Source organism: Hyperoodon ampullatus (assembly GCF_949752795.1).
Source record: "Hyperoodon ampullatus genome assembly, chromosome: 2".
NCBI classification, from domain to species: Eukaryota; Metazoa; Chordata; class Mammalia; order Artiodactyla; family Ziphiidae; genus Hyperoodon; species Hyperoodon ampullatus.
In genome coordinates, this window is record NC_136915.1 from 76,360,830 (window position 1) to 76,384,420 (window position 23,591).

Genomic DNA, 23,591 nt, shown 5'->3' on the forward strand with positions numbered 1-23,591 from the left:
TCTTCACACTTTTCTGCTTATGCCTAACCTAAAATAATTTCAGAAAACAATGACACCTTTGTACATTTTAAAACAGACATCTGAAATTTCATTTAATTTCTTTACTCACAAGTTAAAATAGATATAAAGAACATAATTTATGGTGTAGTGAAAATATTGATGGTTTAGAATGAAAATGTTACATCATTCTTATAAAAATTCACTAGAATCTAAGTAAAATGGGAATGGTACCAGTATCATCAATTTAAAAACTGTATGAACAAGTTCTTCCTTAATAGTTAGAAATCTTTTATAGTTTCCTTTTCTCCTTGATTGTATTTCCATTCCAATTCTCCACAGAATTTTATCCTAAATAATGATACATTTATGCTTGAAAATCTTTTACTTATAGCCCAATCACACTTCTCTGTAACAAAAATGTGTATGTAAGCTAAAAATTTAATTTTATTATCTATGACCTTAAGGCTTTAAATGTTAAAATTCCTTCTGGATTGAATAATTATTATTAGTACAAAACTGATCAAAACACAAATATATTACAAACATTTATAGTAAAACTTTACTGGAAATGCATTTCTTAATGTGATGGGTGAGTGTTGATGATGGCATCTTCTACTACACGCAAGGCTGTTTACAACTGACTCTTAGATTAAGCGATTTCCCCCATTTATCTCTGCAGAACTCATTACTAGAATTAAATTCCAGAAGGAAAGCAAAAGAAAGTTTAAGTAATCTCATCTAGAGAGCACACTGCTGTTATTCACTAACCCTTCCTTCATCACAGTTATTTTCAAGGGATCTAACTAAAAGGCAGAAATGGTCTCTGGCTATTTACATAAGACAAGGCATCTGAAAGTAGTTAATGCTGTTCTTAGAAATTCTGGAATTCCTTTAACGTTCTCTGACATATATTTAATTCTGTACCATTATTATCAAAATAATCTTAACTTCCAAGGTCTTCAGTTCTAATGGCAGGATATTTTTTTAAAAAATCCTAACTTTTAACATATATATTATAAATTTCCTATTTAGAGTATCTTTAAATATACTTTTCAATCATTCTCTGTAAGCCTGAAATAAGAGTTAATTTTCTACTTCCAGTTCAATTAGGCAAAGGGTACAGACTAGTATCTTTAAGGATGTAGAAATTTGACTTCAAAAATTCATCCTAATATTAAATGACATATTTCTTTACACAACTTCAACAACTCAACTGAATAAACATCTACCAAATATTTGTTATACAGAAAACATGTTAGACACTTGTATGGGATTCAAAAATGTCCTCAAGGATTTTCATCCTCGGCAGTGTTTCTCAAAGTGTGGTCCCAGGGATAACTTATATCAGGGTCCCTCAGGAGGCAGAGACTTTAACAAATGCAGGTTTCTGGGCTAGGTAAGACTGACTGAACCAAAAACTCTGAGGGTGGGCTGAAAATCGACATTTTCATCTGTCCTAGATAATTATGATGGACACTGAAATCTGAGAAGCAATGTTCTGAGAAAAGAAATACAGGTTAAATGATCAGTTGAAGAGATGCTTATGGCAAGGTAGCAAAATTGGCCAGTAGGGGTATGCGCTAGGTGAAAAGCAAGGAGAGACCTGGCAGGACTACGAGGTGAGGCAGGCAAGAGACTAGACTCTTAAATCAACAAGGCTGAGAGGTGGTATCGTGCAGGCAGAGTTGAGATTCTAGGAAGTCAGAATCTGAGCAAGTAATGTGAACTGGGAGGTCACTCTGCTTTAAGGCAGAAGGGGGTCTTTGCTTGCTGGTGGGTGGGTGTTAGCAAAAGTCAAAAAGACGTCAGGTGGGTCTTACTTGAAGCCTTTAGAGAAACCAATTTATCTAAAAGGGCGTAGGAAAAAGTGTCTTACCTCTTAACTTCAGAGTCAATGATTTTTAAATATTTCATGTTACAGATCCAAAGAAAGTAAAGTAACTTCAGTTTTTTATTAAAAAAAAATCCTCTCAGCACGGAAATAAAATCATCCAAGAGAAATAGCTCATTCTTTTGCTGGTTGCCTTTTTTAAAAAAAGAAAAAAGTGTTCCAAAATTATTAACTACAACCAGCACAGCAGGAAACAACTAATAGAATCTGCAAGTACAATAGGGTAGTCCCCCCCAGAAAGAGTAATAATCTTCTGTGATGTTCATGAAATCAAAGCTTAGATAAAGCTTTAATTTGGCTTGGGTTTAAGGTCTCAACTCTTGGCTCTATATGCCAATTTTTGGAAGTAGAGTAAAGGCAACTGGTCTGTGCATCAATCAAAAACTGACATGCAAAGATGCCCGTGTTTTCCACTGGTCACCTGCTATGCCGTATGTATTAAACACATATCTATTGTAACATTACCACACACCTATCTCCCATCCTTGACTGTAAGCATCTTGAGGGCTAGTGTTTTAGATGTCTATGTGTTCCTTGTGCTTAGTGCTGTGCTGGCACATGGAAGGTGCTCAATGAATATTATCTGAATAAATGAAAAATAAAGACTTGATCAATCTTTTTTTTTGGAATTTTTGAATTTTATTTATTTTTTATACAGCAGGTTCAAGACTTGATCAATCTTAACCCACTGATACTTCAGGTCAAGGTTACATATCAGAAAGCCTGTTCTCTGAACAGGTGCTACATTTTCTGAAGAAACTTTAATTAATTAATTATTTATTTATTTAATGGACTGCGAAGACTTTTATTTTTATTTATTTATTTATTTTTAACTTTTTATTTTATATTGGAATATAGCCAATTGCCAATGTTGTGATAGTTTCAGGTTCAGAGCAAAGCGACTCAGCCATACATATACATGTATCCATGAAGAAACTTTAAATTATACTTGGTAGTTTTAATAATCTCTCTCTCTCTCTTTCATTTTACATATTGAGAATTGAAGCCTGCAGGAATTGGCAAACTATGGTCAGCAGGCCAAATCCTGCCCATTGTCTGTTTTTGTAAATAAAGTCTTACAGTCATGCCCATTCATTTATGTATTGACTATAGCTGTTTATGCGCTACAGTGGTGGACTGACAACTGCAACTGTATGGCCCACAAGGCCAAAAATATTTACTGTCTGGCTATTTGCAAAAAAGCTGTCTGAACCCTGCTTTAGAGTATTAAAGTGGTATCAACACCTAGCACATAGCAGGCACACATATTTTAAGTGCATTAGTACACTACTTATTAAAAAAATTAAAACTGAATTCCTATTATGGGGAAGTCACTGACTCAGCACTGCAGGAAATATAAAGATGAAGATGCCTAAGGCAGACACTGTCTTCAAAAGGGAGTTTATCATCATATGGGATGTTTTATTGGGATAAAATATAAGAGAGGATTGCAGGAACCTATGAGAAGTTTTTGAGGCTCAAAGGATAAGGATTACATCCAGTTGGGGGGAAGGGATAGGCTCCACTGTAGACACTGATAAACAATAACCTTCTCAAAAGAATGGAGAGAACATACAGAAGGCTCATATGGAGGCCGACCACGTAAGGCAGGGTGGTGAGGGAGAAGTGAAAGATGGCTCTAAGGTCATATGCCTTGCTTACAAGAAGAATGACAGTGCCAATAACAAGGAATGACTGTCAACATTTATTGACTGTTTACTAGATGTCAGGTACATCAGCAGTCCATTTAATCCTCATTTAAAACAACACACACAGAAACACACACTAGGAACAAATGGATGTGGTGTGATGAGATCTAAACATGTTGAGTTTAAGATTTAATGAGATGTGTAAGTGAAGATACGTGCAAACTAAGATTTGAAGTCTGGGAGAAAGGTTGAAAATATCTCTAGATTTCGGAGTCATTTGTACAGAGATAACAGTTGATGACATCTTAAATAAAGTAGCCCCTGAAGCTTCATATTCTTCCAATACTAATGTATGTCAAAAGAAATGTAAACTAACATGATTGGGTATCTGCCCCCTTGTGGTTAGTGGTGAGTGACCTGTTGGGAGCATAGCTAAGATTGAACTTAGAGTACTTCCCAGAAGTATAAGAAATCATTTGGCTGAAAGAAGCCATTATTTTTCAAAAAGTAATGCGTTGGGCTACCCTGGTGGCACAGTGGTTGAGAGTCCGCCTGCCGATGCAGGGGACATGGGTTCGTGCCCTGGTCCGGGAAGATCCCACATGCTGCGGAGCAGCTGGGCCCGTGAGCCATGGCCGCTGAGCCTGAGCGTCCGGAGCCTGTGCTCCGCAACGGGAGAGGCCACAACAGTGAGAGGGCCGCGTACCGCAAAAAAAAAAAAAAAAAAGTAATGCTTAAGTCAACTGCCAGCCACACAGAACTTTTTATTTTAAACAGATTTCCTCCTTTTATTGATACTAAGAAAAGTAATTTCTAGGATTGAAACAACAAAAACTCTTACATTCATTGAGTCAACTCAGCAAGATGTTGACCTAAATGTTGCAACTTGTAATACATGAATAATACATATTTACTGAGAGTGATTTGCTATGTGCCTGGCACCATACTAAGTAGCTGACATGCATTATCTGAAAGCAATCTTCACAACAGTGCAATACCTTTGTCTTGATCCCCACTTTCAGATGGGAAAACAGAAACTTAGTAACTTTCCAAGGTCTGCATCAAATTTATAACATTATTTCAAATTTATAGAAAATCTACTTTGATGTAGGTTTTTGGATAAGAGCAAAAAGGTTATTTTGGAACATCTCATAATTTGTGTTAGGTTTGAGAAGTAGTGATTTAATAAATTTAGTATTTGTAATGGTAAAACTTTTGGTCTACAAAGTCTAACCTGGAACCTCTTAAAGTAAAATAAGGTCTACTTCTCCACAGATTATGTATTCTGGAAGGATTTACTATTTCTTGTTGGAATGTGATATAATCTTACTCTGAAGGGAGCTTAGTAATAAGGGATTAGTATGGAAAGGCCATTCTTTTTGAAAATAACGTTCGAGGAAATGATGCCACTTCTACTTGAAACTCAATGTGCCCTAAGCCTCTCCAGGCCTTACCTTCATCTCTCAGAAGACAGATCCATGCCAGGTACCCCAGTCACCTTTACTTCATGTCTGTTTTCTCCGCTACAACAGAACTGTACCCTACTCAGTCTTGTATAAACCCCAATTTTTATTTATATGCCTAGGAGAGTAAATGTGCTTAATTAATGGCTTTTGAGTAAATTTGGAAAGAATCATCCCACAATAGCTTAAACCACATCTTTATCAAAATCAGGATCTTATATAAACATCAAAGCAGCAAAGTAAACATAAAAAAGAGAAAATGTATCTGAATTTCTTCATGAAAAATAAATGATTCCGGGCTTCCCTGGTGGTGCAGTGGTTGAGAGTCCGCCTGCCGATGCAAGGGACACGAGTTTGTGCCCCGGTCTGGGAAGATCCCACATGCCGTGGAGCGGCTGGGCCTGTGAGCCATGGCCGCTGAGCCTGCGTGTCCGGAGCCTGTGCTCCACAGCAGCAGAGGCCACAACAGTGGGAGGCCCGTGTACCACAAAAAAATAAAATAAAAATAAAAAATAAATAAATGATTCCATTAGTAAGTAAAATATAGGTCTAAAATTCAATAGATTTGAAAAATTACAATTAAAGGGACAGTATCAAAGCTGGGAGTATTCTAACTTGTCAGTAATAACTTAAGTTAGCAGCAATACAATGGCTGTCTCTGATGGTGCCTTGTGTTACCAACATAGGCTTTTCTGCTTCAAAACACTCATTTACTTTCTGAGAACAGAAAGCTGGTGAGAAAAAAAAAAAAAAAAAAAAAGAAAGCTGGTGAGAAATGATGTAGCAAGAGGGTACCTTACATGAATTCTCCTCCACTGGGAATGTAAGCTCCACAGAGACAGGAATGGTTTTGCTTGCTGCTATCAGCCTAATGTCTTGAACAACACCTGGACCACAATGGGTACTAAGTGTTTGCTGAATGAATGAATGGATTTACTTAAGAAGACATATTTACTTTTAGAAGAAGATACAAATTCAAACCCTGTGTATTCTGGAAAGAAAACTCTGAAATAGATCAGCAACAAATTCTTTAGAGTTAGACATACATTCTATGATCACCTAAACCTAAAAATAAAAGTTGTATATGGCAAAGCTAAAGCCTGGGAAACATTTAAGATTGCTCTAGCTGATCAGGTATATCATGGGACAATTGTCATAAACCCTTCAAGAATGGAAAACACAACCACTGGAAATTGGCAATACCAAGTATTTGGTAAAAAGACTCTACTCTGAAGTTACTGGAATGCTATAAATCATATGATACATTTAAAATCAGAAAGCCACAAGGAAAATACATGGTTCTACCTTCTAAGTACTTCTCAGGAAATAATAAAATCCTCCTTATCTTAAATTAGAAGCCCACATTTTATAACCTATAATAATCTTACTTAGATGTTCTCTGAATGTACTTTCCTTTAATGATCTAACTATGATTAAGCATACAATCAAGTGTGAATGCTCATCTTAGCCCATCTATGAATGTACTATCTGGTGAACACTGGTTTAAAAATCTTTAATTAAAAAAAATCTATTTCTAAATGTATCTCCATAGTATCTACTTTCATTATTCATAATTAGAAAATCCTAATAAAACTGGGAAGTCTTGTAGAAATTAGGATAACTATACCTTAAGGCTGACTGAACAGTCAGAAATATAAGGATGTACCTTACTCCAACTTAGGTCCACCTTCATGACAAAAGCTACCTCAATTGGAGTTTCTAACATTATTATTGCCTTAAAGTGATAATATCACTAGTCAAAGTTAAATAGGGTGGCAATTTTTAAATACAAAATTCTTAGATCTTGGTTGTAAACTTCTGCTTCCTATTCTTTGATGGTATTTTCATATATCATTGAGTTCAAGTAAACAACTCAAATGGGGAAATCTGGAGGACATGTTTTCTATACAGATAAGGTAAAGTCAGAGTACTTCTCATGTTACTAAGTTTGGCTCAGGTTTAGTAACAAAACAGCCTATTCTAGGTATTCCTTAAAGTCAATACCACTTATCTTTTACTTTATTAATCTATCATTCCCTCCCCTTTGGGGATTAAGAAGGTTAACCCAAGGCCCAACCAAAGTCCTTTTTGGGTTCCTAAAGAAGGAAAGTCATAAAATAAGAGAAAGTAAAGGACCTTAAAGGGACATGAAGCCCAGAAAAGTTGAGTGTCTAGAATTATGTCATCTGATCTTCACTGCAGTATGCTCCTTTAACCTTTTTTTTGGTGAAGGTTTATCCTCTTTGGTTCTTTGTTAAAATAAAACCTACCAGTCTTATTAGTATCCTCCTGTGTTCTGGTCTTTCTGTGTTCTGATTTCCTTCTATGCAACTGCCCAAAACAGTTTTACCAACTGCTCCCCTCTGGGTCATGTCATGCTGCATGCATTTCTGCCACTCTCCTAGAAAACCCTGTCTCCTAGGACAAGCTGAGATCACCATTCCCTTTCCCTCTTCGTAGATTTACAGTACATATTTCCAAGTCAAAAGTGAATGCTATCTGGGCCTATGCAGTCTGTCCTATATTATAAACTTTAAAATATTCTGTATCCTACATTTACCTTTTATCACATACAACTTTGGTTTCCTTGAATTTTAGAAGAAGATATTTTTTAAGAATCCATTTATCTTCTGTAGTAGTAATAGTAATAGTAGAAATAATAAAAGCACGCACTTACCATGTGCTAAATAATCATCTTAATCTCTCATGATAATCTGATTATCATCACCTCCAGTTTAGAGATGCGGAAATGAAGGCAAGTTAGGCTATGTAATTTACTCAAGTTAACATAACTGGAAGCAGGCAGAGCTGGGATTCAAACCCAGATCTGCTTTCACAGCCTGGATGCTTACATCTCTAAGCTCTACTAGCAGATGAGACCAATCCTATCTAGTCTGAACTGGATCTAGTAGTTTTGTTAATGAAACGATGGAAGACGGGGAAAGCATCACAGATATTAAAGATCAGCGTTTTGCAATTCAATGTAATGACACATAACTGCAGACACTGCAGTGACTCTCAGAGATCTTTTAGTGTAGTCTACTTCATCATTCCATTAATGAAGGAACAGGGAGCCCAGTGATATTAAAACTCTCAAATCACATAGTTTGTTAGAACCTGGCTTTCTTCACATTTCTATGTAGAGTTCTTTCCACTGTGATATATACAATGGTCAGTTCATCACAGGAATTTTTTATTTCCAAAAGCAAAAACTTGAACTTTGGAACTCTGTTGTACAGAATATTTCTTGAAATAAGTTAAAATGGGATTTAAAAATCTTTCAGTTGCACATGATGTTACTTTAAAATATTCTAACCAGGGTGATTTTTCAATTGAATTTATCCTGTATTATGATAAGTGTGATTATTTAAAAATTTTAATTTGAAGGTCATTTTTAAAAGCCTAGGCTTTGTTGATTGCCAGATAATTAGTATAATAACTAGCCACTTAAGCTAAGCAAGCTACTTAATTATATTACAGAATTAGAAAACATTTAAAGAAATGGAGAGGGAAGCAATTTTACCTTACTAAATTTTGCTGCATATTTTCTACCTTCATTAAAATTCGGACCCCAGTCTGAGAGTGAATGTAGGCTTTCAACCTGAAATAAAAATGTCATATTAAAGGAAGCAAAACTGATTTTTAGTGTATTTTAAACCTGTGCCTATGGAAACTAAGCATCTATGAGTAGTTAATAATAATACTTAAAATTTATCTATCCAAGCACAGAAAAGGTGTTAAAGATATTTTTCAACCAAGGATCTGTTTTAAAAATTACCTTTCTTCTCTCTGTTCAGATTAATCTTGCTAATTTATTTATTTTTAAAAAATGTATCCAATTTGGTGGCAGGTATTTTGTCTTACTGTTAAATATATGACCAGCGATAACAATTAGATTATTGGTAATAAGAGGAAAAGAAACTCAACTCTGGTAGCGGTCCCAGAGACACCGCTTGATATGTGACATGGATTTGTTTGCGTCTGGGCACCACTTTCTATGAAAAGTAGAAGATGAGATTTAACTAGACCTGAATCAGACACTTCAGAATCCACCCAGTTTCAAATTTTAACCAAACCAAGTATTCATAACCTAAGCAGGTATCACCCGGTGAAAAGAAATTCCTGCTCAGAAACACGAATAATTCACATATTAATAGTTTTCTTTTTTGAGTGCTGCTTACTATGTGCTAGACTCTGTACTAGAACTGTATATATGTAATTTTTTACAAGGTTCGTAACAACTCTATCTAGTAAACATCATCATTCTCATTTTACTGATGGAAAAAATTAAGGTCCAGAAGTAAGTTGGTTCCTGATCACATAGTTAATAAGGGACAGAATTAGCTACTCTAACCCAGATATTCATAACTGAATCTTTCCACTATGCTATGTTAACCATTTTTGTCCATGGTGTGTTTCTGGACAGGAGGCAGAGTGTGTATTACTCAGTTTTATGAAGACTTGGCCAAAATAGGATTTCCTGTCTTTAACTACTTGGAAACTCAATTTTCAGAGTTTTTAGTTCAACTGTGAAAGGCAGTTTAGTTTAAGGGGTAAGAGTACAGACTCTGACTCCAGACCACCTGGATTTGAATCCTAGCTTCCCTACTTATTAGCCATGTGAAGTCACTTAACCACTTTAAGGCTCAGTTTCCCCATCTGTAAAATAGATATAACGGCAATAATCTACCTTAAAGGGTTATTGTGAGGATTAAAAGAATTAATACATTTATTATTATAAGCTTCAAAGAGTAGTATCTGGAATGCAGCAAACAGTGTTAAGTACTGCTGTTATTACTATAACCAAAATCCTCACCCAGAGCATCATCTCTGACTGACAAAGCCTTGAGTACACACCAAGGAAATGGGACAGAAAGTAAGCAGTACGGAAACATTATACTCTAATAAAGACATGGCTTTATTTAATAAATATGCATATAGTAAATATCTCAACATTTTTAATAATTTCAGAAAGTTACATGATTTTTGAAACATACCTTTGACGAATTACAGGATCAGACTTTTCAGGATCAATGTAAGGTCTTAGGATTTCATTAATAGTTTTATCATCTGATACTCTTCCCAACAAAAACAAAAACAAAACTTATTACTTATAATTTTCTATTAAAGGTGTTAATTTAGAATTACTAAATATTATGGCTTAAAAAAAATAACTGAACACGGACCTTTTATTTTAGACTTGGCAAAATATAATATCCTTTTAAGCAAAAATTACTTAGGAAAAAAGCTCAAAAACACTTCTTGGACACATTTAACAAGTCTTAAAAATAATATTTTGAGAAGCTCCCTATAAATCAATTATAAAAATACAAAGCCTCATTTAACACACTTCTGTGTTCAAAGATGAAAAGAAAGATATCACGGTGAAATAGATTTGAAAGTTGCAGAAATCAAAAATCTGAAAAAAAGGTTTCAGATGATGCTAGTTTCAGTGCATGTTCAAGTTTATTTATTCTAAATCATAAGACCAGGTTAAAAAATTGATACTACTCTCCCTGGAAACAAAGCATTTTAGGTTTACCAAATTTCCTGTATGTATGCATGCATATTGTTTTATACTATAAAGCTGTAAAAACAAAATTAAGACACTGTTTTGAACTAGCAATTTTCCTTAATCATTTATACATATTCATATACACTACTGTGCTACATACTCCACCTGCAAAATATGAGTCCTTTCCCTGTCTTCAGTCTGGTATGCAACATTAAATAAGAAAGTTCTTTCTTAAAATCCATATGACAATTACAAAGAGAGGACATTTATGCATAATGTGAATATATGCTAAAGATATTATTTAAAAAGCAACTTAAAATTTTCCTAACCCAAGGAATCAAATAGTATATCACCATTCAAATTTTTAAATGACATTTGAAATGTTCATAATATGAAAAAAGTAGGATAAAAAACTGTTATGCAAATTACTTCCAATTATGAGTATACATATATACATGTCTAAAATCATGTACTTTCTGAGGACACACTATAATGTTAATAGCAGCAATGTTATCATAGCAGAATTTTGGCTTATTTTTCATTTCCTATATAACCACCTAGCTTAAGATTCTTCCTCTTGATTCAGCCCTCTTGATTCTCCTTGCATCGCTCTCCTTAACATCTGTCCCCATGCTGAAGTAAACACCATCATGATTTCTGTGCTAATCATTTCCCTTAGAGTTCTACCACCACTAAAAGTATTCCTAAAAAGTATACTTTCATTTTTTTCATATTTACATATGAAAATCATACTCTGAATTCTTCCTTAACTTGTTTTTCTCACTCAACATTATGTTTGAGATTCATCCACATTGGTATGTGTAGATGTAGTTCATTCATTTTCAGTGGTGTATAGCATTGCATTGTATGAATATACCACTTAGTTATCCAGTCTACTATTGACATCTCGTTTAAGTTAACAGTTTATTTCAAATATGGAGACAAAATGAAAACAAGTGAGTTCTTAACAGACAGTAGTGATACTATACCTTTTTTCTACATACACAGCTTGACTCTGAGGAAACTGGAGCTTCACATGCCAACAAAACTGTTGTTTTCTAAGACAGAAAATAATCATGTGGGGATCAAGGTAGACAATAAAAGTCTGAACAAAAAACTCACTTCTTGAATTTTTGTTTTCAGGTAATAATTCTAAAAGTATTCTTAGAATTTAACGTATTTTTTCAACTAAAAAATATTTTCTCTTTCCTAGGATTTTAGAGGCTACGTTTTTTAAACAATATACTTGCAAGAGGTTTTAAGAGGAAAAAAAATTAGGCAGTTCGAAATTCCAAGGACTTCTCATTCTTGAATTAGAAGGCAATTTCTCATAGTTCAGGGGCTTCTGAGATCACTGTGCTACTGCTTGAAGTTTACAAATAAATTTCCTTGTGACTAAAAATAATGAGCTGATGTCTCTGCCTGACTAGTCTGGAAATTAGGTGAATGAAGTATTGTCTGGTTGAGACCAGCTGGCTGCAGATACACTTCTGAGCCATGAGTACTTGCATTCAATAGCAAAACAGGAGACAAGTTGGTTGCTAAGCAGAATGCACTCCGAGTTAGTCCCTTCGTTTTCAGTCTAAACTTTGGTTTGATAACAGGATCAACAGTAATAATTCACTAAATGTGTGATTTTAGAAAAATAGCCATATGCTCTATTTAACATACCTAAATTTGGTGACACTAGACATCATTCCTTTTTTTAAAAATTTAATGCTCAAAATAGTCAATCCATTACAGAAATTTAAATGTCTTCACTACATGATCGTTTTACACGTTTTCCTTACTTAGAAGAAATTTCTAACAACCCATTGGCAAGTTAATTGCCAGCTGTATGTCCAAGCAATGACTAGCATCTCCTATAAAACTATCCCTTAGCAGCACGAGCCCAAAACCTAAAATAATTTTCTTTTAATACAATCTAGTAGAGTATCTCCCACCAAACATTTATATGATTTAAGCAAATTTTTGTCTGAGTACAACTAGCATAAAATCAAGTAAAAATCCTTCTATCAGGGTAAGTAATCACAGATTTGGTTAATAACAAGACAGTTTTGAGCACTAGTTAGAGAAAACTATGCTTGATTATGCTTATGTTGATAGTGCCACTTATCACACAAGAAACAAGCATGTTAAGTTTAATACTTTTTTGGATAGAACAAAGTTGTAAAGCACCCCTTACTAATTTAAAGGCCAAAGGTCTAAAATCTCAGAGGAAAAAACTTAAAAAAAGAAAATCTGAATGCACACCACAAAGTTACTGGTTTTAAACAAAGAAGTCTTCTAAAATGAAACACCTTGCAATATTTGTTATCTGTGAAACAGGCATCGCGTAGTATCACTATCAAGAGGCTGAGAGATACCACATTTCTCTCTTACTATGAAATAAACTGATTTTTAATCTTAATGCACAATATGGTTTCTTTTTAAATATATTTGTTAAGTTACATGGGGAAGAAAAAAGTTTACCAACTTGTCATCTTGTGGAACGGTAAATCATACTCAATTACCCCATTGCTTGAGTAATTTCAAGAACCATTCACCTTTCTTAACATTCAGTAGACCCTAAATAACTTCAGAAAGTACTTAACATTCCAAAAACAAAGAGAGAAAAGCCCTTGAAAACAATTTTATTTGCTGTAGTTAGTTGTGGTTATAAGGAAATCATTCATTACTTTTATTATATATACATTGCTAAATTATGACTATTATAAAAATCTTTCTATATTTGGCCTCAGTTCAAATATGAACAAATCTGAAAAGTACATTTAGTTTTAAAAAAATGTGATGTTGCAATATTTCAAAAACAAAAAGAGAATAAAAACATTCAATGTAACCATAGTCAGATTTAACCAACTTGTATATTGCCATATTTATATGCTTGAGATACTTTTCTTCTAAGAAATATAAGATTATTAATATGGTTGATGAGTCTTTTTACTGTTCCTTGATCCAATTCTCTTCTCATCATCAGAGGTAGCTACTATCCTGAGGTTGGGTGTTTATTTTTGCCATCCATGATTTTATATTTTTAATATATATATATATATCTATAAATAATACAGTATTTTGTGTGATATCAACGTTTATTTCAGCATTATACTCTAAATATCTCATGCCTTGCTTTTCATTTACATTATGCTTTGGAGATTTATGAATATACATGTAAATTAGTTCATTAATTTTAACTGCTACATTGTATTCCATTGCATGAAGAATGCTAAAATCTATTTATCTACTCTCTACTGATAGACATTTATGATTGCTTCCAATTTTTTACCATTTGTTCTTGTTCTTCCATATTAAATCACAGTAAAGAAAAAAAATAAAAGAATATCCTCAGGAATGGGACCATCATTTACCTTTACTGGTGCACAGAACTAAAAGTTAACTTCATTGAAAAACTGCCTATACTTTTTTACTCTATGGTAGTATAAGAGGCATTTGAGAACAGTAATGCAGAGTATAAGATTTAAGAGAGAGTGGACAAAGAGGTTGAAGGGTGTTGTATAAACAATTCCTGAAATGAGTGAGTTACTTATCTCTAAAGTAGTTCTTTAGTTTTCCTGAAATTGATGTGGTCCTGACACAGGCAACCAAATCTCTTCCTGAGTCTGAAAGAATTGAGTTTGTTTCTCGTTTTTCATAAGTATATATAGTGATATATGTCCCACTTAAAAAAATACACATACATCAAAATCCCAACAACATTACTTATGAGGGGAACTCTGAGTCCCCCTCTTTTTTGCTTATAAGTTTTCTGAAAGGACAGACTTTGTAAAGGAAAAAATTAAAGTTAAGAATGCTTCGGTGAGTATCTTTAGGCATATACATAACTGTTTCTGTATTTTGGATTATTTTCTAAAGATAGATTCCAAGAAATAGAATCATTAGGATAAAGCTGGGTTTCTCAACCTCAGCAGTGCTGACATTTTGGACCAGATAAATTCTATTATGGTTTGAGGGGTGGAGGTATATTGTCTTGTGCACTGAAAGATGCTTAGCAGCATCCCAGGCCTCTAACCATGAGATGCCACTAGCAACACCCACTTCCTTAGTTGTGACAACCAAAAATGCTCCCAAATATTGCAAATGTCCTCCGGGGGGCAAAATCACTATTTTTGAGAACCACTGGGACAGAGGTTTAAACATTTATTATTGTTCTTAATGCATTAGGACTACTATTCCCTAAATTCAATAAAATGTTTTCAACTATAATAATGTCATTGTGTCCTTGTCATATTTATCAACATTCTCAAGAATGGAAATACAGTACCCAGAATATTCTCGGTCACTTAGGCACCCCAAGGCACTATGTTTAGAGTTTGATAATAGACTGGTGAAGTAATGGTGGTAATCATTAAACCTAATGTTCCCTTCTGGACAACCTGATACAGTAACAGAAAAACTGACCCCTTCTCTCTGAGTGCCACGAAACTGAAGTAACTATTCATGCACAGCAAAGCCTTTTCTCCTCCTCCCCCAAATATCAACATACACACACACACACACACACACACACACACACATATACATTCTCTCTCTCTCACAACCCCCCCCCATGCATTCTCAACGGGGGCAGCATCACCCAAAAAAGGCTGAAAACTGGTTCTTAGGAGGGTAAAAAAAATCTTAGATAGTATAATGGTTTGTGGCCCTTTAGAGGGCCCCTGTACATAAACAGATATAAAGTGTATAACTGTGGTATCAAAATATCGGGGGGGGGGGGGCGCAATTTGAGGGAAAATGTTTAAAAAGCCTCTTTGGGAGGCAATAATGAAAAAAAAGTTGAGAAATACTTATATGTATAAGTATTAAATGACAAAAATAAATATTTTTTATACTTGATTTTAGTGAGTTAATATAGGACACTTATTTAACAACTCTTGCTTACTAGAAACTGTTAAGGATCATTTTCTTCCACAGTTTCAAGAAAGTAATATGTGGACGAAGACACAAATTTGGGGGAGAAGTACTATACCTATATACTAAATTATTATTCTGACTTCATGACTTTGTATTTACAAGTATGAAGGATATGCCCCAAGCTTTTAACTATGGTTATTTCTTAACATTGTGAAAGGACTTAATTCTTACTTTATGTGTCTGTATTAAATAAATTGTTGACATAATGACTGACTAGTAGTTTTTATAATCAGAAAAATCAAAGATGTTTTCACGGGGAAGTGCAGGATGGTAGTCACAGAAAGGACAGGAATAATTTTAACATTCTTTTTAAACTTAAAAACATTTTATTATTGGAAGTGTTATTTTAAGGTGTTTCCTTTTTATCTCAGAAATTATTATCCAACCAGAACTGTCAAATGATTACTTATCTAATTATTTGACAGCTTCAAAGCTATCTTCTTCAAGAAATACGCTACGACTAAGAGTTACATATGGAGGCTGAATTCTAAGAACTAAGATTTCTAATACAAAGTTTAAATGAGCATGAATATTTTTGTTCCTAAAAAAAAAAAATCACCAATTCTCATTCCATTCCATCACTGATTAACCAACATTCACTCAAAAAACACTTCTAAGGGCTCGCTAGGCATTAGGGATTCAAAGAGACTGAGGGGATGAGCCCAAAGCAGACCTTTTTTAGGGCAGTGAGTCAACCACCAACCCACTGCATTTTTCTTCCAAATCACTGTGAGAAGCGTATAGAGTTTCACGTAAAAGAACCCTGTTCTTTATTGACACTGTACACAGAAAGGATATCCAATATACTGTAATGCCCAGAGGTAGGAGAGGGCAGAGATTAAGTGGACTCTGTTTGAAACCTACTCTTAACAAAATTGATTACTTCATGTGATCTTGAGCAAGAGACACATCTCTGTGCCTCAGGGTTCTCACAGTAAAATGGGGAGAACAGTATTTATATCATAGGATTAAATGAGTACATACACGTCAAGAGCTCAGAACACAGTAATCAAAAATGCTAGTTACTATTTTTACCATTGTTATAATTTTACATTCAGTTTAATGTTCTGTGAGTTATGAAGCTTAGAACAGAAATACCGACGGGGCCTTTAACTAAGAATATTGCGCCATGAATTTATAACCAAACTCTACTTACACGGAATTCAGTGTTTATGAAACTGGACATGTGGGCTAATGCCAGATTATAAAGGGCTCTGAATGTTCTGCCAAACAATATGGATTTCATTCTGTGGTTAGTGCACTACCAACAAAGGTTTTTAAAGAAGAGGGAAATGAGGGGCTTAGAAGGAGATCTCTCATCCTACTATTTAACTCTAATAACTGTTTCTAGAGTATATTCAGGACATTAACTTTTTAGCCCTTGTTTGTAGTTATTAAGAAAAGTATTTCCTACTACTTTTGAGAAGTTCACTGACATAGTGCAGTTTAAATATGCCTGAAATTTTTACTTATGATTTTTAAATACAGGTGACTCCATGACGTAAGCTAAAGCTAGATTTTCCACAAGTCTGATCTTCAGAGTACTATACCACTTATTAAGTTAGAAAAGCCTACAGGTTATGAAGACTACCAGTATACCCTTTTACCAGAGAGCACTAGCAAGTAGCAATAACAATATTTATCCCCTGGTATCCTGGGGGAATTGGTTCAGTCCTTCCCCACACTGCACTGCACAGTTACAAAAATTGAAGATGCTCAAGTCCTTTATATAAAATGGTATAGTATCTGCATATAACCTACACACACCCTTACATATACTTTATTTAAAAAATTTTTTTTATTTTTAAAAATATTTGATTAATTAATTAATTAATATAGGCTGTGCCATGTGGGATCTTTTAGCTGTGGCATGCAGACTTCTTAGTTGCGGCATGCGAACTTCTAGTTGCGGCATGCATGCGGGATCTAGTTCCCCAACCAGGGATCGAACCCGGGCGCCCTGCACTGGGAGTGCAGAGTCTTACCCACTCGACCACCAGGGAAGTCCCCTCACATATATTTTAAATCATCTCTAGATTGCTTATAATACCTAATACAACATAACTGCTACGTAAACAGTTGCTGGTGTGCAGCAAATTCAAGTTTTGCTTTTGGAACCTTCTGGAGATTTTTTTCCCCCAAATATTTTCAATCTGTGGTTAACTGAATCTGTAGATGCAGAACCTGCAGATACAGAGGGCTGACTAGTTTATTAAGTGCCTTTTGAATGTCATGCATTGTTCTAAATGTTTTATATGTGTTAATTTATTTCATTCTTGTAATTCTGTGGGATAAGTGCTATTATTTACAGGTGAGAACACTAAGGCAGAGAGAAGTAAGTCACTCCTCCAACACGATTATTCAGCTGGAAGGTGGCAGAGCTGGGATTTGAACCCAGGCAGCACATTAACTCTAGAGTCTATGCTCCAATCTAGTATACTATTATGAACTTTCCAGAAATGAAAGTTCAGTAACAAGCCATGTATTTTTCTGTACTGATAATTCAAATGGATCTCAATTATATTTTATTTTAAATATTCGCCTCCATATTTTAAAATCACTTTTAAGAGTTATAGTGGACATTTTGTCTCCTTGGCAACCCTATCACCATACTCATTCCTAATCCATAACCATATTTTGATGAATGGATCCCATCCATACCTCCAGGACTATACACTTAACTGCCTGGCTTAAGAAAATCACATCGTATGTCCTCCTGGACACAATGGTTCAGGACTGGGCAGATGACCTAGGCGGTCCACTCATGGTGAATTTCAGGTTTCCTGTTCAGTTATGCTGGGAAAGAAGCATTCCTAAATATTTACCTAAACTGTTACAAGGATTCAGCTGACACCATAGAAGATACAATGGAGAATCAGCAATAAACTGGGTCCTTGAACATACAATTGAGTCATTGTACCTATTCACCCTGAAGTCCATCCAACCTCAGAACATTCAGTTATGAGAGCCAATAATACACCCTATTTATAGCTCAAACCGGTTTGAACTGAATATTTTATTTCATGAAAAATAAAGCATCCTAACTGTTTGATATAAGGGATTAAATTTTTCTTTCTCGATGTCATCTTGCATTTCTAAGCAACGGAAAAGGTAGACTAATCTGTATATTGTCAACTGTTATAAAATTTGGACACAGCAAATAATACCTGATGGAATTTCAGGAAAAAGGCATTTTGTTCCACTATGGGTTATGAAATCTTATTTTAACTTAAAGCAGAAGGAAAATCTACAAAAATGTGAAACCCTTCAAGAAAAAACAAATGTACAAAATATCTACATAATTCTTCACTCACAGGCATTTTATCTTTTGAAATGTATTTCAAGATCAAAATTTAAAGTTTCAAACATAAACGTAACTATACTTCATAAAAATAATCCATCTATTTTATTAGGATTGGTACCATAATAAGTGTTTTTGGAAGAGTGAACACAAAGGATCTGTGTAGTTACTTAGCATGGATTAAAATTACTGGAACTGGGGAGAATGAAAACCATAATTTTATGTCTCACATCATTATGAAAATACTTTGAAAAGTTCCAGTTATATATTATATTTTGCTCTTTTAAAAATCAGTTTCACTACTACATGATAATAGGAAACAGGTTAAGTATGTGGTATTGGCTTCAGTAGACAGTATATTAAGAAAATGGATATAGTAGGTCAAGATTGAAATGAAAAAGTACATTTTGCTTCAAATAACTGTAAATACTTGAGCACTTAATAAAGCAGTTCTCCACTGGGAGTGGCATCAATCTCATTTGGAAGTGGCTAGGCAGTTTTGATTGTTCCAAGGCTGGGAAGCACTTTAGGCATATAGTGGGCGGGGACCAGAAATGCTAACCTTCCTGTAATGCACAGGGCAGTCCCACACAACAAAAACTGTCCTGTTCAAAATGCCAATAGAGCCCCTACTAAGAAACACCAGAACACAGAAAGGATAGCAGATACATGCATAACAAAAACTGAATACCAGCACTAAATGCCAGCATCTGTTTCACATTAACTTTGGAGAAAATATGTACTATAGGAACTCTGGCAAAGAAGAAATAATGGAGAAGATGAGCTACCATGTGTACTTCCACAGATGTCTAGGAAATATGAAAGGGGAAGACATTCTAGGATTAAGAATATAACCAGGGCTTCCCTGGTGGTGCAGTGGTTGAGAGTCCGCCTGCCGATGCAGGGGACACGGGTTCGTGCCTGGGTCTGGGAAGATCCCACATGCCGCGGAGCGGCTGGGCCTGTGAGCCATGGCTGCTGAGCCTGCGCGTCCGGAGCCTGTGCTCCGGAACAGAAGAGGCCCCAACAGTGAGAGGCCCACGTACTGCAAAAAAAAAAAAAAAAAAAAAAAAAAAAAAAAGAATATAACCAGCCTGGGTACATTTAGTTGAATACATTAGGAAATACATATACATACAATACAATATATAACTGCAACTTTTCAAAGTATTTTCATAATGATGTGAGACATAAAATTATGGTTTTCATTCTCCCCAGTTTCAGTTGGGGACAACTATGAAGATCCACTATTTAGTATGGATCCCTTAGAGGAACAGGAACATATTCTGCTTAAAGTATGACTCTATCTCAACTCCCTGGCATGGCATATAAGGTCCTGCAAGGCCCAGCCCCAGTGGGGCTCTCTCCAGTCTTATCCCCTACCACTTCCCAACTCCCACCCTAGTTTCTAGATATACCAGACTACTTACATTGTCTTCAATTTGTTACTCCTTTTGCATCTGATATTCTCACCATAAGACTATCCTTCCCTCTGTCTGGATAAAACCCTGACTTAAAAACTCCTCCTTGTCCTTCAATAATTTTGCTCAAATTCTATCTTCTCTTGGGAGGACTTTCCAGTCCCCAGCTCTTAAGGAATAACACTTCCCCAAGGCTGGGGCACTCAGCCCTCCTTTGTGCTCCCACAACGCTCCATGTATCTTCCATCAGAGCATTCACCACACTACGTTATGAAAGTTTGCTGTCTTGTCTTCCCACTGAACTACTTGAGAAGAAGGACAGTGACTTACTGGCATATAGGTCAGTGTTTTTCAGGTAGAGATAAACATCAGAATCACCTAGTGCTTTTTTTTTTTTAATTAAAGACAAATTATTTTAGAGCCCTTTAGGTGCACAGCAAAATCAAGAGGAAGGTACAGAGATTTCCCATATATCCTCTGCCCCTACATATGCACAGCCTCATCTGGTTCTTTTATAATGTAAAGATACCTAAGCTCTACCCTAGGCTCAATGACTTAGGAATTCTATTGGTCGGGCCCAGGTAGCTGCATTTTGAAATTGTCCCAGTTAATTCTGATGTATACTCTAGATTGAAAACCATTTACACAAAACTGGCACATTATTGTCCGCATCTTACAAATAAGGCAATGGGCACAGAGAGGTAAATAACTTGCCAAGAAAACTCCCTTACACATAAAAATTAAATTAAATTTTGTCATGTTTAATACAAAATAAACATTTGAAAATTATTAAATATATTATTATTCCTCTTTTAAAAAGTAAAGACACTGAGGAAGACCCTTCATTATTTTGGGTAATGAGAAATACTTGAAAGAGATATTTCCAACTGCCTGAAAAGTAGCAATTTCAAATGGGGGGGGGATAAAGAAAGGAAGTTAATTTTAGGCCATGGAATAGAGTACAACACTTGAGAGCTTCAGGCAGTCCATCCAAAGCCACATGAGATGACAGATTTCACCTACTGGCAATTCTGCCTATGACCAATGAAGGTATCTCTGAGCTAATGACTCCTGTGGGTACAAGAAGCATTAAAAGATTCTGAGCAGGCGACCATCATACTAAAAACATGCTTTAGGAAGACGTATCTGGCATCAATGTATAAGAGTGACTGAGGTGAGAAGACACTGAAGGTAGGGAGAGCTCTTAGAAGTTCCCCAATGGTCCCAGGTGAGACAAGTTGGGCCTGCATGGGAGAAGACAGCTGATAGATGCTGCAGTGAAGGAAGTGGAAAGGGACTCATTCCTGAGGCATAACATGAAGAAGCAGACTTGTTGACTGAGGAAGGACTTCCCTAACTGAACCAGTATGGGGACCCTGATATGATCAAGAATGTTTGGTTTCCATTTGTATGAATGCTGGCTAACTGTTGCTGTGGAAAGATATACCCTCTGTGATGCTGTGGCATAAGAACCTCCTTCTTACCACTGTCTACATGGCCCCAGTAAGGAAATACCTGAGTGACTGAGGAACCATTAGAAAACCAGTGTGAAAGAATAGAAGTGTTAAGTCCTTGCTGTTGCTTTGAAATTTTTTCATCAGACTGTATCAAAGCAGTTATCGGAGAGAAACCATGGAGCTAATCATTTTTAATTAGTTAACAAGTTTGTACTGAGCACCTATTATGTAATCCCCCCAAATCTACCTCTCTCACCATGACCACAACTGCTAAATCCATTTCATTTTCCTTTGCTCTTTTCTAAAGTTAGTTTGCAGCAAAGTACAAACCTATACTACTTATAAGACACCATACCCCCCAAAAAAACCAAACCCACAAAAACAAAACCAAAAAACCTGTGCTTTAAGAAATGTATTGCCACATAATTGTTTAAAGAAAAAAATGCTACTGACGTTAATACAGAGGTGGATATGTATATCATCGCAATAAAATTTGAATGCTGTAATTTTATCCAAAGAGCAAAAAGTAATTAAAATTTTTTTTATTGAAATAGAGTTGATTTACAATGCTGTGCCATCTCTGCGTACAGCAAAGTGACTCAGTTACACACATACAGACACTCTTACAAAAAGTAATTTTAAGAATCTATAAAAGGTTATTTCTTTACAAGAGAGACATCTAGTGGCTAGCTTCTAAAATAGGACTGGAGCTCAAATAGCAATTCACACTGTTGTTCAATAATGGGCACACTTCCACTATCTTAATACTCTAAGTTTAAGAGAGACCCCTAGACAGAGAGCCTAAGAACTCTGGGCCAAAAGGAAGATAGCAACTCAGCTCTAAGCTGACAGTTGTAAAGGAATGAAGAAGGACTGGGCTGCTTCGAAATGAGGGTCGAAGTCATGTGGAGACAAACTGCCAGAAGACGAAGGTCAAAAGTTGGGTCCATACCTAGGGAATGGGAGGTTAGACCACACAAGAGAGTACATGCCTGGAGTTAAGCTAAAGATATTACTGGGGAGGAGTCTCTCAATCCAATTCTTTTTTCCAAATGACAAGTCAAAATATATTCCCCCTCACTGCTGAATCCTCAGGCCCAAATAGCCAGGAAAATAAAATGAGGGACTTGGGCAACCAAATGAGATGTGATATTCAAACACAACCAAGATAATCTCCAGGTTTGCTATCCATGGCTTTCTGTAGCAAAACACTAAAACACAACTGAAAAGATGCAGCCATGGATAAAAACATGGAATTTTATATGACAGTATCAGAATACTTTTCAAAGACTATTGAATATATTTACAACTCAAAATGTATAATGGTCCTGCCCACATCCATCAATGTCTTTTAAAATTATTATTTAAAAAAGTTATTTATTTATTCTTAAGTATTACATGCACATGGTCTAAAATTCAAAAAAGGTACAAAAGGGCATGTAATTCCCATCCCTGTCCCCCTCTACCCAATTTCCCTCCCTTAAGATAACTACTATTAATAGTTTATAATATAAGTATATACGGATATAACCTTTACTTTTCACACAATGGTAGCACACAATGAACATAGTTCTGTATCTATCTTTATTCACTTAGTATTTCTGGCAACCATTCCAATACTCATACATTTAGAGCTGCTGAATTTTTCCCCCATTTTAAAGGCGTACCATAATTTATTTAAGCAGTCCACTATTGATGGATATTTAGATTCATACTACTCTTTTGCTATTACAAACAATGTTGCACCATATGTATGGTTATATATATATCAGATAAATTCCTAAAAGTAGAATTGTTAGGTGAACAAGTACTTATCATGCCTTCCTGATCCATCTGTCTTCGACAACTGACCTTCCATTTGTTTGGGGCCACTACTTATTTTAAGCAATTAGGGCAACTTGGCAGAGAAGATCATCTGAAAACTCTGTCAAGGCACACAATAAGAAATCCTGGAGAAATACAGCA

The 23,591-nt window shown here is 35.3% G+C and overlaps 1 protein-coding gene across 1 annotated transcript in view; it reads right to left on the reverse strand.

Moving 5' to 3' along the window:
• Positions 1 to 23,591, reverse strand: part of ZNHIT6 (zinc finger HIT-type containing 6) — a 55,460-nt gene that overhangs the window by 12,199 nt on the left and 19,670 nt on the right. The window contains exons 6-8 of the mRNA XM_079697266.1: positions 11,508 to 11,576; positions 10,001 to 10,081; positions 8,527 to 8,604 (exon numbers count right to left, since the gene is read on the reverse strand). Of these exons, the coding sequence (XP_079553392.1) occupies positions 8,527 to 8,604; positions 10,001 to 10,081; positions 11,508 to 11,576 (228 nt within the window). The remainder of the gene's footprint in view (positions 1 to 8,526; positions 8,605 to 10,000; positions 10,082 to 11,507; positions 11,577 to 23,591) is intronic.